Source organism: Stigmatopora argus, chromosome 12, assembly GCF_051989625.1.
Source record: "Stigmatopora argus isolate UIUO_Sarg chromosome 12, RoL_Sarg_1.0, whole genome shotgun sequence".
Lineage (NCBI taxonomy): Eukaryota > Metazoa > Chordata > Actinopteri > Syngnathiformes > Syngnathidae > Stigmatopora > Stigmatopora argus.
Window position 1 is genome coordinate 15,201,694 of NC_135398.1, and position 12,078 is coordinate 15,213,771.

Genomic DNA, 12,078 nt, shown 5'->3' on the forward strand with positions numbered 1-12,078 from the left:
GGTACGACGAAAATTTCGATCGAATAATTCGCCCGCGATATCAAAATTTCGAGATCCGACCAAGCCAGGTGGCCATGACATGAGAGGCTGTTTATCATTGTAGCGCACTTTTTTGGCCGCATGTCTTTCGTGTATAACAGATATCTACGAGCACTGAACGGTTTCTTTCGCCTACACATGGACCAGGAAACGCACAACGCGGGCAAAAAGAGAGCTTTCTGGTTAATGAAGTATACTCGTGCACACAACACCAATTGCCAATGGCACCCTTTCTCAGAATAAAACTTCATTACCCACAATCAATACGTGGGTAGGAGGTTGCATTTCCTGTTTACCCCCTTAGCATGTTAGCGATCGATAATTCAAGACTACTTCTCGTTGGCAAGTGGACGTGTGTTATCCTTTTGTGAGGACATCTGTGTGCATCATTTTCGGAAGATTTTGAAGGGAATACAACAGCAAACAGCCCATCGATAGCGAACGTGAGGGTGGAGGCGTGGCAAACAACCTGGCCAGAACGAAGGTAAAAAAAAAGATTAAAACAAAATTAGAATTCAGTTTTGTGTTAAGTTACATTAAACGTATGTTTGAGTGTCTGTATATATTAATCCAAGTTCATATAAATTTGTTTGTTCCGTTTACAAGTGCGCTGTCGTGGAAAAAAACGAACCCCCTGCCCCCTCTGTGCGTCTCTCCCATCGGCGAAATCCGCCCAATTTTAGTTAGATTAAACACATTTTATTACTATTAAACCACTAGTTATGTGTTACTTTGTTAATAAATGGCGAATTAGAAGAAATAAAACATTTTTTCCAATCCAATATCCTGTTTTTGGTGTTTTTTTCAGAGGGTTGGAACGAATAAATTTGTTTTTAATTCATTTCAATGGGAAACATTCGCTCGAGTTACACAAAAGCTCGACATACGATCTCAGTCCCGGAACGGATTAAGATCGTATGTCGAGGTACCACTGTACTCTTATTTGATAAATGCCGTCGAGAAAGTTGCAAAACTCGCCTTGAGCATTTATTCACAAACAATAATTACCACATCATTGTTAAAACTGCAGAAGTACCTGCCTGAACAGAAACTCAAAAAAGCCAATGTGGGTTAACAAAAACATTGAGAAAGCAAACACAAAATCCTTTTTTTTTTTTTGGGAGGGGTGATTTAGTTTGGTTGGTTTGTTTTTACTGTTACATAGTTAAATGATGTGGGGACACCAAACGTATTGGCACACAGCTGACATTGCGTCGATCGCCATTCACGATAAGGTGGGGCGTACGACAGTCGTACGGTATGCTGTTCCTCCCCTTAGCGCCAACACCAGATGGAGCACCGAACCGCCTTGGATTTTGTAGTCTGCTGCCGTCTTCTCATCATTCCTGAAGAGAGGAATTTGTATCACAATGTCAGGATGAAAATAGCGTTAGAGGTTAATGGTGAGTTAGGTAGAAAGTTTGAATTTCGCATACCATGTACTGAACATGGAGGAAGGATTCCCTTTGAATCCTAATGGGGAACTGAATTTCACAATGCTGAAACTTGAAGGCTACTCCTTTCATCCTTTGAAGTATGGTTTATTTTACCCTTACAGGATGCTCATGCCATTGACGGCACTCGACGTCCAAAACGGATGGAAGTCGAGCACCGTCAAGGCTATTATAGGTAAAATAGTAGCAAAGAAAAAACTTTAGAGCGATACTTGGGCCTGTAAGCAGCTTATTTCTGCTTTTAGTCATTCCAATTACTATACAATGTTAAATAAATCTAAATCATTTTATAAGTGTATTTATAAAGACAAATAAAATATTACTATAATGATTATATTAGGGTAGCCCGGCGTATGAGTGGTTAGCACGTCGGCCTCGCATTGGGGGAACTCGGTTAAAATCCAGGTCGGTCCACCTGTGTGGAGTTTGCATGTTCTCCCCGGGCCTGCGTGGGTTTTCTCTGGGTCCTTCGGTTTCCTCCCACATTCCAAAGACATGCATGGTAGGCTGATTGGACACTCTAAATTGCCCCTAGGTATGAGTGGGAGCGTGAATGATTGTTTGTCTCCTTGTGCCCTGCGATTGGCCGGCCACCAATTCACGGTGTCGCCCAACTCTGGCCCGAAGTCAGCTGGGATAGGCTCCAGCACCCCCGCAACTCTACTGAGGATAAAGCGGTTCAGGAGATGAGATGATTCTATTAATTAAAAATTATATATTTAAAAAAAAAAAGGCCAAAAAGTCACTTGCCCTAGAAAGCATGAAAAGTTTAAGAGTCAACTTCTGAATAAATGCCCACTGTAGTGGCCACTTTCCCATGCTAACTAAAAAGGTAAGAATATATCATAAGTGAAATCTCTTACCGTACCTTCAACCATATCTCAACCATTTTATTCTAAATCTATTGTGGTGGTGTTTAAAGGCAGTAATATATACCGTATTTTCACGACTATAAGGCGCACATAAAAGTCTAAAATGTTCTCCAAAATAGACAGGGCGCCTTATAATCCAGTGCGCTTTATATATGGACCAATACTAAAATTGTTATCACGATAAAATAAAATAAATCAGTCGATAGGACAACTACGGCAAGCAGCCCCCGACTCTACTATTTTCCCGTAGATAAAGTACTACGCAGTGACTGCTGGGATATAGAGTTCTTAATACACCCAGTATGACGGCGAGCACACTAATTTGGTGCTCGCCGTCATTTCGGCTGTATTTACAAAATAAATCCTGCCGCTAGATGTTGGCGTCAACGGCGCATTCAAAGCTAGACTGCGAACTATATATATATTAACTCGGAGCTTGCCGTCATTCCCGGAGGCTTGAGAACTACAACCGCTGGACCCAGCGTTTTGGAAGACTCATTTGGGCAATTGTTTAATTCGGACACAGAAAATGAAGACTTTGATGGATTTGTGGGTGATGATGACGCGAGTAAGTTGTAAAATGTCTAAATAAAGTACAAACGAACTCAGTTTTGCTTCCGTTGCCTTTTTAAAAACGTGTTTTTAGCGTGTGGGTGTAGCGTGCAAGAACTATATTTCCCAGCAGTCACTGCGCACCGGAACCCGGAAATAGGCTGCTTCCGGTAGCCAGCGCTATTGCGTTTCGATGTTCATCCATATATAATATATAATATATATGCGTCTAAAAAAACGGTGCGTCCTTTGTGTGTTTAAAATACAGAAATAGCACTCGTTACTGACACTGCGCCCAAAAAAACGATGCGCCATATAGTCGTGAAAATATGGTACTTATTAAATCTTTCTACATCAGTGGTTCTTAACCTTGTTGGAGCTACCGAACCCCACCAGTTTCATATGCGCATTGACCGAACCCTACCTTAGTGTAAAAAAAAAAGTGATTTTTTTAAATTTAAATTCAAGATGTATAAATTCATCACAGCACTGTTTGGCCAAGCAATGCCACGTGATCATCTGCTGCCAGTGATGCTCAAGCGGAGCATGTTATTGTGTATATACATGATGAATCAATATATCTTTACCTCCGCAGCAGAGGCTCCATCGAACCCCTGAGACCGACTCAGCGAACGCCCAGGGCAGTGTTTCCCCACCTTTTTTGAGCTGCGGCACACTTTTTGCATTGAAAAAATCTCAAGGCACACCACTAGCTGAAAATCTTCATTTAAAACTATGTCGCCTATATTATAATCGTTCTCATCAAAGTTATATTAACAGGAATTAAATCATCCCCCCAAATTATTCCAAAATCCAATTTTTCAGACCGACCTGACGTCATCAGAGTTGATGTCCGCAGACCGCGAACAGCTTTCAGGTCGACTGATGTTAAAATAATTAATGCAACGTTTTTTTTAACCTTTTTTTAACTTTTGACTTTTTCTCCCAATAATACGCAAAAAATAATGTCCTCACAGACTTTACGTCGCCAAAAGTTGATGCCCCTGAAACCAAACAACTTCCACTTCACGTACCGTAAAAACTGATTTAAATCTCTTAATATTACGACTTTTTTTCCTCCCAATATTACTTCAACCACCTAACATTACGAGAAGAGCCATTTTGTGCTCACGAAGATTTAACGTCGACAAAAGTAAAAGCCTGGAAAACCAAAGACCTTCCAGTTTACATTACAAAAAAATATGCGACAAAATGACTTGAATCTCATAATATTATGATTTGAATCTTATTAGAGTACAATCTATGATTTCATATTTCAATTTTTACCTCGTAATAGTTCGATTTTAATATTGAGATTTCTCTCTTGGATTATTACGATGTATGACTTCTTGGAATTTCCCGCGGCGTACTGGTTGGGGAAACACTGGCCTAGGGTTCGATAGAACCCAGGTTAAGAACCACTGTTATAGATGCAAGTGTAGCTAATAGGCTGAAGAAGCTCACATCTGTTTTCCACTGTAGATAAGTCTTTGTTGTTGAGGCGGTATCCCTTCCTTTTCTTCCACTCTTTCTTTAATTCGCTCCACCTAGAAAGCCCAACAGAATTCTGAGACATGTTGCTGCATTTTTTGACTTTTCTTCATGAAAACAAGAGCTTATCATTCGCATGCACTTACCTTGTCTGTGGGCTCAATGTCGATTTCTATCTCTTTTCCAGTCAGAGTCTGAAACAGAATGAGCACATGAAGCCTGCTAGGTTGCTGATCAGGTGGCTCAAACTAAACCATTTTGATGGGTGCTGAATATATATATAAATATAAATACAGTGGTACCTCTACATACGAGCAGCTCTACCTACGAGATGCTCGAGATACGAGGAAAATTTCGAGCAAATGATTCGCTCTAGATACGAGAAAAATGTCGAGATTCGAGAAAGCCAGGTGGCCATGACATGAGAGACCATTTATCATTGTAGCGCATTGTCTTTTTTTGCCGCATCTCTTTCGTGTATAACAGATATCTACGAGCACTGAACGATTTCTTCAAACGAGTTTCTCCCACACATGGACCAGAAAACGCACAACGCGCGGGCAAAAAGAGGGCTTTCTGGGTAATGAAGTATACTCGTGCACACAACACCCAGAGGCAATGGCACCCTTTCTCAGAATAAAACTTCATTACCCACAATCAATACGTGGGTAAGCTCAGCTATTGCATTTCCTGTTATTCCTTAGCCTGTTAACTCCCACGATCGCTCATTCAAGACTACTTCTCGTTGGCAAGTGGTCATGCGTTATCCTATTGTGTGCATCATTTTCGGAATATTTTGAAGGAAATACAACAGCAAACAGCCCATCGATAGCGAACGTAAGGGTGGCGTGGCAAACCGCTAACCCGGCCAGAACGAAGGTAAAAAATAAATAAAACAAAATTAGAATTCAGTTTTGTGTAAAGTTACATTAAACGTATGTTTGAGTGTGTCTGTATATATTAATCCAAGTTCATTTAAATTTGTTTGTTCGGTTACGAGTGCGTTGCTGTGGATGAAGTCCCCCCAGACACGCGCCTGCTTCTATGTCCGTCTGTGTATCCTCCGCGAAATGAGTCTAATTTTAGTTATATTAAACACATTTTAGTAATATTAAACCACTAGTTATGCGTTACTTTGTTAATAGATGGCAAATTAGAAGAAATAAAAAAAAATTTCCAATCCAATATCCTGTTTTTGGTGTTTTTTCAGAGGGTTGGAACGAATTAATTAAACACAAATGTCCTCACAATAGGATAACGCACGACCACTTGCCAACGAGAAATAGGCTTAAATGAGCGATCGCGGGAGCTCCTTTCCTTATAAAGAATAACAGGAAATGCAATAGCTGAGCTTACCCACGTATTGATTGTGGGTAATGAAGTTTTATTCTGAGAAAGGGTGCCATTGCCTATGGGTGTTGTGTGCATGAGTATACTTCATTACCCAGAAAGCCCTCTTTTTGCCCGCGCATGCGCGTTGTGAGTTTCCTGGTCGAAACTCGTCTGAATAAATTGTTCAGTCCTCGTAGATATAGTAGTTATACATGAAAGAGATGCGGCAAAAAAGACAGTGCGCTACAATGATAAACAGCCTCTCATGTCATGGCCACCTGGCTTGGTCGCATCTCGAAATTTTAATCATATCGCGAGCGAATTATTCGATCGAAATTTTCCTCGTACCACGAGGTACCACTGTACTTCAATTTTTTTCAGCTATTAATTGTTTTTAGAAAAAAAAAATCAGTGCCGAGTCCCACTAGCAAGAGTAGCTTCCGCTCATGACTTTCTGCGTTGATTTTCACATTTTTATGAACTCAATTTTTTTTCTTCCAAAGTTCATAAAAATGTGAAATTACACGCTGAAACTCGTAAGAGGAAGCCACTCTTGCTACTAGGACTCAGCACTGAAGTAATTATTTGGGTTTATTTTTTTAATAGGGGTGACCCTACTTCGCGATTTTTCGATTGTCGTGGCCATGTCTGGTCTACATTAACCGCGATATTGGAGAGATTACTGCTTGAATAGTATTTCTAAATATTACAGCATGCGTTTATTTTCGTCCTTTGGCAGCCGAAAAGCAGTTAACGTCGGTTGAATTTGAGTAGTAGGGTTTTTTTTGTTGAGATTTTTCCCCCAACCGTTTTCGGGTTTAGCTTACATTTAGAATGCCACACGACGCCGATATTTAAGGTGATAAATACACGTTTGTTTCTGAGTTTAACACGAACCCACCAAACAGGCGAATTGTTTATAGTAAAGCAGCAAAGGACAAGCTACAGTATAGCTACGAAATCAAAACGGTTATTTGAATACATGCAACCAACACATTTTCGTGTGACACTTGGAATACATTTGAAAGAAAAACGTCTCACCTTCACTTTAATCAGCATTTTGAACGAGGACTTTGACACAAGTTAAATTATGTAAACATGTAATGATAGAAGGGACTGAGTAGTGTGGATACTCCTGTTCGCCGGGATGATTCAGGAATACTTCCTGTGTAACACGCTAAATCTCCCGGAAGTGACGATCAAACAAAACGCTCAACCGTTCCACTTTGCCTGGACATACTAATTTACTTTATTTCCCCGTGTGACGATTCAACGCATGCACATTTGGAAACGGAAAAAAATACATTTCGAACGGACTGTTTTTTTTTGCATTCAGTTTAAAAATTAAAAATATTTATTATTATTAATTTTTTAAAGTTTTTTTTTACTAATTTATTTCCTGTTTTTTTTCCATTATTTTTTCAAAACTCAATTTTTCTGATTCATTTATTTTGAGGGTTGTTTTTAATTCTTTTTTTCTTACTTTCTTTTCTGAGTAATTTGTTTTCAGGGTTCTTCGCTTTATTCAGTACGTACAATCAAGTTTTATTTAGATATGGGGGTAAAACAGTGGGGATTAACCCAGTCATTAAGTCATATTATAGCCCAGCGCTGAGTGATTAGCACGTTAGCCTCAGTTTTGGGGTTGGGGGTTCCATCCTAGGTCTGTCCTCATGGAGTTTGCATGTCCTCCGGGCTTGCGTGGGTTTTCTCCAGATAGCACGGTTTCTCCCACATTCCAAAAACATGCATAGTAGGCTGATTGGACACTCTAAATTGTCCCTAGGTATGAGTGTGTGCGTGAATGGTTGACCGTCTCCTTGCCCTGCGATTGGCTGGCCCCCAATTCAGAGTGTCCCCTTCCTGGTGCCTGGAGTTAGCTGGGATAGGCTCCAGCACCCCCTTGGCCCTTGTGAGATTAATCGGTTCAGAAAATGAATGAATGATGACATTCCGAATTTAATTGAAGTGTTTTTTCATCCGCGTACATACTTGCACTACATTATGAAGTTACCATTAAATCAAAACAGTTGTATAACGTTGCTTCAATAGAACATACAATTTTCAGATTATTGTGTATAATCATGAACTCATTGCACACAAAAACTCTATTTTGCACAAATTGAGTCCAGACCAACATTTTCTCTGTTAGCTGTTCAGAATAAAATACAGTGCTTGTGCTTAAAGACACAAATTCCACACCCTCCCTGACATTTTATTTATTTATTTATTTATTTTTTCGTCCAATTTGGCTCTTTCAACATTTTGGGTTGCCAACCCCTGCCCTACACCATTAGGTGGCTTTTGTTATACATCGTCTCAAAACATGTCCAAAAGATCAGACACCTTCCACTCATTTCATTCATTCATTTTCTGAGCTGGGACCGCCTCGTGGTGTAGAGGTTCACTCGCCTGACTTTGGTGCAAGCAGGCGCAGGCTCGATTCCCGCTAGTGGTAGTATGATTGGGAGTGTGAATGGTCGTTTGTCTCTCTGTGTGCCCTACGACTGACTGGTGACCAGTCTAACGTGTAGTCTGTCTTTTGCCTGAAGACAGCTGGGTTAGGCTCCAGAGCCCCCCCGCAACTCTTTCGAGGATGGGTGGCATGGAAGATGAATGAAAACAAGGTTCACTGGGGGAACTGGAGCCCAACCTAGCTGACTTCTGGTACCAGGCGGGGACACTCTGAATTGGTGACCAATCACAGTGCACAAGGAAATGGACAGCCATTCACACTCACACTCTGACGGAGGGACAATTTAGAGCAGGGGTCTCAAACTTGCGGCCCGCGGGCCAACTGCGGCCCGCGGGACGATAATTTGCGGCCCCCGTCTTAATATGAAAGATCGATTTTTTTTTTTTTTTTTTTTTTTAAATTTTTTTTTTTTTTTTTACCCCTTTCCCCATGATGGCGCCGTTTAAGTGGCAGCCAGTGGCAGTAGCTCTGTCCACTCATGTTTTTCTTGTTTTACAGCATGTTTTACATGAAAAATTAGAGGGAACATTGACATGCACCTGCTTGTGGCAGGTGTGATACTGGTGTGCCGATAGCGAGCAATGATGATGTCGTGACCGGATGATTCGCCTAAAGACGTTTCGCCGACGGACGTTTGACAGACGGACAGGTCGTACTAGTATTTGTTAGTTTAATGATTAAATACAAATACTAGTATTTGTATTTAATCATTAAACGCTGTTTTCAGCTGGATTTGACCGAATTCGAGAGCATTTTGAGCCGTTTGGCGAATGGACGTCTATAGACGTTTTTTTGCCTCCATCGCGATATCATCCAGTATTTGTATTTAATCATTAAATGCTGTTTTAGGATGGATTTGACCCGATTGCTGTCATTTTACGGCTCGGTTCTGCTACATCTGCCTGCCCAAGAGTGCTTATTCCCGGACTGCCATTGATGGTAGACGAACATTGATTTTTACTATAATTTGGACAACACTGGCGGCGGGCCGGATTAAAAATCCTAACGGGCCGTATATGGCCCGCGGGCCGAGGTTGAAAAACTTGTACACACACGATCCGGCGGGGCGAGCGTTCGAATCCCGTTTCGGCGAAACCTCCGTTCGGCCGAATGAACGTTCGGCGAAACCTCCGTTCGGCCGAATGAACGTTCGGTGGAACGTCCATTCGGCGACCTGCCCGTCTGTCAAACGTCCGTCGGCGAAACGTCTTTAGGCGAATCATCCGAGTACCGATGATGTCGCTCACACTGGTACTCAGTGCGCTCAGGGAGGTTGTCTTTCTGCTCAGACCAACAAAAAATTAGAGGGAACTTTGGTTCGGAGCTGAATGAACCAATCACGGTGAGGTATACGGCTCTGGAGGGCGGGACATCGGCCTGGCTGTCCAGTGCCTCGCTCACTCACTCATTCATTCCTCCAATCAGCTGGGCGGAGGAGAAGCCGTGAGGCCGATCACTCCGCTCGGCGCGCACACTCCTCCGCTGCTCTCAGCATAGAACTGAATGAGGCGCTATGATCCGTGATCCAGCCTGTGTCAGTGTCTGTAGCCATCTCCGCGATTGAAACGGAGAGCGAAAGTGCACATGCGCCACAAACCCGCGCGACTGAATGTGAAAGATCAACCCGAGACTCATTCCAAGTGGAAAAACATATTACAGAGCCCCAGAGATGTCTCTTTCAAAGCCTGCCGTGAAGAGAAAGGTCGGTGATGAGCACAGACAGTTTCAAGAAAAGTGGGGAGTGCAATATTTCTTTGTTGAACACAGGGGCACCCCGACGTGTCTCATTTACACTGAAAAAGTTGCGGTGCACAAGGAATACAATTTGAAACGTAATTGTACTATGAGACATGCTGAGGAGTACGAAAAATACCAGGGAGATGAGAGAGCCAACCAGGTTGCCAGTCTTAAAACACGTCTTCTGAGGCAACAGGATCTCTTCAAGAAGGCTACCAAAGACAGTAATGCAGCAGTCAAAGCTAGCTACGCCGTTTGTGAGTTGATTGATCCTGTGCTAAGTGATCCCAAATGGCTCATGGACTTGGCTTTTCTTGTTGATATCACACATGAGCTTAATGTACTGAACAAGAAGCTACAAGGCCAGGGGCAACTTGTCAGTGCTGCCTATGACAACGTGAGAGCATTCTGCACTAAACTTGTGTTATGGAAAGCCCAGCTCTCTCAGACAAACCTTTGCCATTTCCCAGCATGCAAGGCTCTCGTGGATGCAGGCACACCATTCAGTGGTGAGAAGTATGTTGAGGCCATTTCGAAGCTACAGGAGGAATTTGATCACAGATTTGCAGACTTCAAGACACACAAAGCCACATTTCAAATTTTTGCGGACCCCTTCTCCTTTGATGTGCAAGATGCCCCTCCTGAGCTTCAAATGGAGCTCATTGACCTGCAGTGCAACTCTGCACTCAAAGCCAAGTTCAGGGAGGTGAGTGGAGAAGCAGACAAGCTTGGGCAATTTTTGAGAGAGTTGACCCCCAGCTTCCCTGAACTTTCCCGAAGGTTCAAGCGGACCATGTGCCTTTTTGGGAGCACATACTTGTGTGAGAAGCTCTTCTCCACCTTGAACTTCAATAAGTCCAAGTACAGGTCCAGACTTACTGATGAGCATCTTCAAGCTCTACTGAGGGTCTCCACTGCTTCCTCCCTCAAGCCAAATGTGACTATGTGAGAAGAAGCGCTGCCAGGTCTCTAGCAGCAAGGAGTAGGCAAAAGAAGCCGTGTTCAGAATATTTCATGTTCAATGTTCCATTCAAGTTCAGAAAGTTAAAGGTTAAAGAGCTGTTAATACAGACATTTGAAACGGAATAAAAATAATTCATTTTCTCTACTTAGCCAGCCAGTGTATCTCTACTGTATGCTCATTAGTATTATTTGGTTTTATATTACTGATTGATTTATTTTTTATTCATCTTTAAGTTAATTTATTTAATTCATTATTTTTTGTTAAAAAATAAAGATATTTGATAACGTTGGAAAGTTTTATCAGTGCTTTTCTTGTGGAAATCCTGATGCGGCCCAGTCTCACCCAGACTCGGCCTCTAGCGGCCCCCAGGTAAATTGAGTTCGAGACCCCTGATTTAGAGTGTTTAACCATACCTATACTAGTATATACATTTATTATTATTATTATAATTATTATTATTATGAGTATGATTATTATTATGATTGTGATTATGATTATTATTATTGTTGTTGTTGTTGTTGTTATTGTTTTTTTATTATTAAACTAATATTTATTTTCTTAATATTACGCAGGAACATTTTTTGTATCCAATTTAGAGTCTTTAACCATACCTATACTATTATATACATTTATTATTGTTATTATTATTATTATTATTAAACTAGTATTTTAATTTTCTTAATATTACTCAGGAACATTTTTGCATCCAATTTCCATACCTATACACATGTATTATTATTATTATTAAACTAGTATTTTAATTTTCTTAATATTACTCAGGAACATTTTTCGTATCCAATTTATAGTCTTTAACCATACCTATACATAGTATATACAGTTATTATTATTATTATTACTATTATTATTATTACTATTATTATTATTATTATTATATCATCATCATTATTTTTATTATTATTGTTGTCTCATCATCATCGTCATCATCATCATTATTATTATTAGTAGTATTAAACTGGTATTTGCATTTTATTAAAATTACTCCAGAACATTTTTTTCCACTCAGGAGTATTTTGGATTCGAGCACCAAAGTTTTCCTCATTCACTGAAGAATTTTTTTTTTTCTAGTTGGGGGTGTGGCTGGTAATCCTTACGTGTTACCAATAGGATGCCTGTTCCTACTCCTGCACAGATGTTGGTCAT

At 40.8% G+C, this 12,078-nt stretch overlaps 1 protein-coding gene across 1 annotated transcript; it reads right to left on the reverse strand.

Annotated features, from left to right (window-relative positions):
* Positions 1 to 1,004: 1,004 nt before the first annotated feature.
* Positions 1,005 to 6,943, reverse strand: nedd8l (NEDD8 ubiquitin like modifier, like). Its single transcript, XM_077614766.1, has 4 exons — positions 6,782 to 6,943; positions 4,555 to 4,602; positions 4,382 to 4,464; positions 1,005 to 1,385 (listed from the first exon to the last, which is right to left on the reverse strand). The coding sequence occupies exons 1-4, from the start codon at positions 6,797 to 6,799 to the stop codon at positions 1,265 to 1,267; spliced, it is 270 nt and encodes an 89-aa protein (XP_077470892.1). The 5' UTR covers positions 6,800 to 6,943; the 3' UTR covers positions 1,005 to 1,264.
* Between the last annotated feature and the right edge of the window lie 5,135 nt (positions 6,944 to 12,078).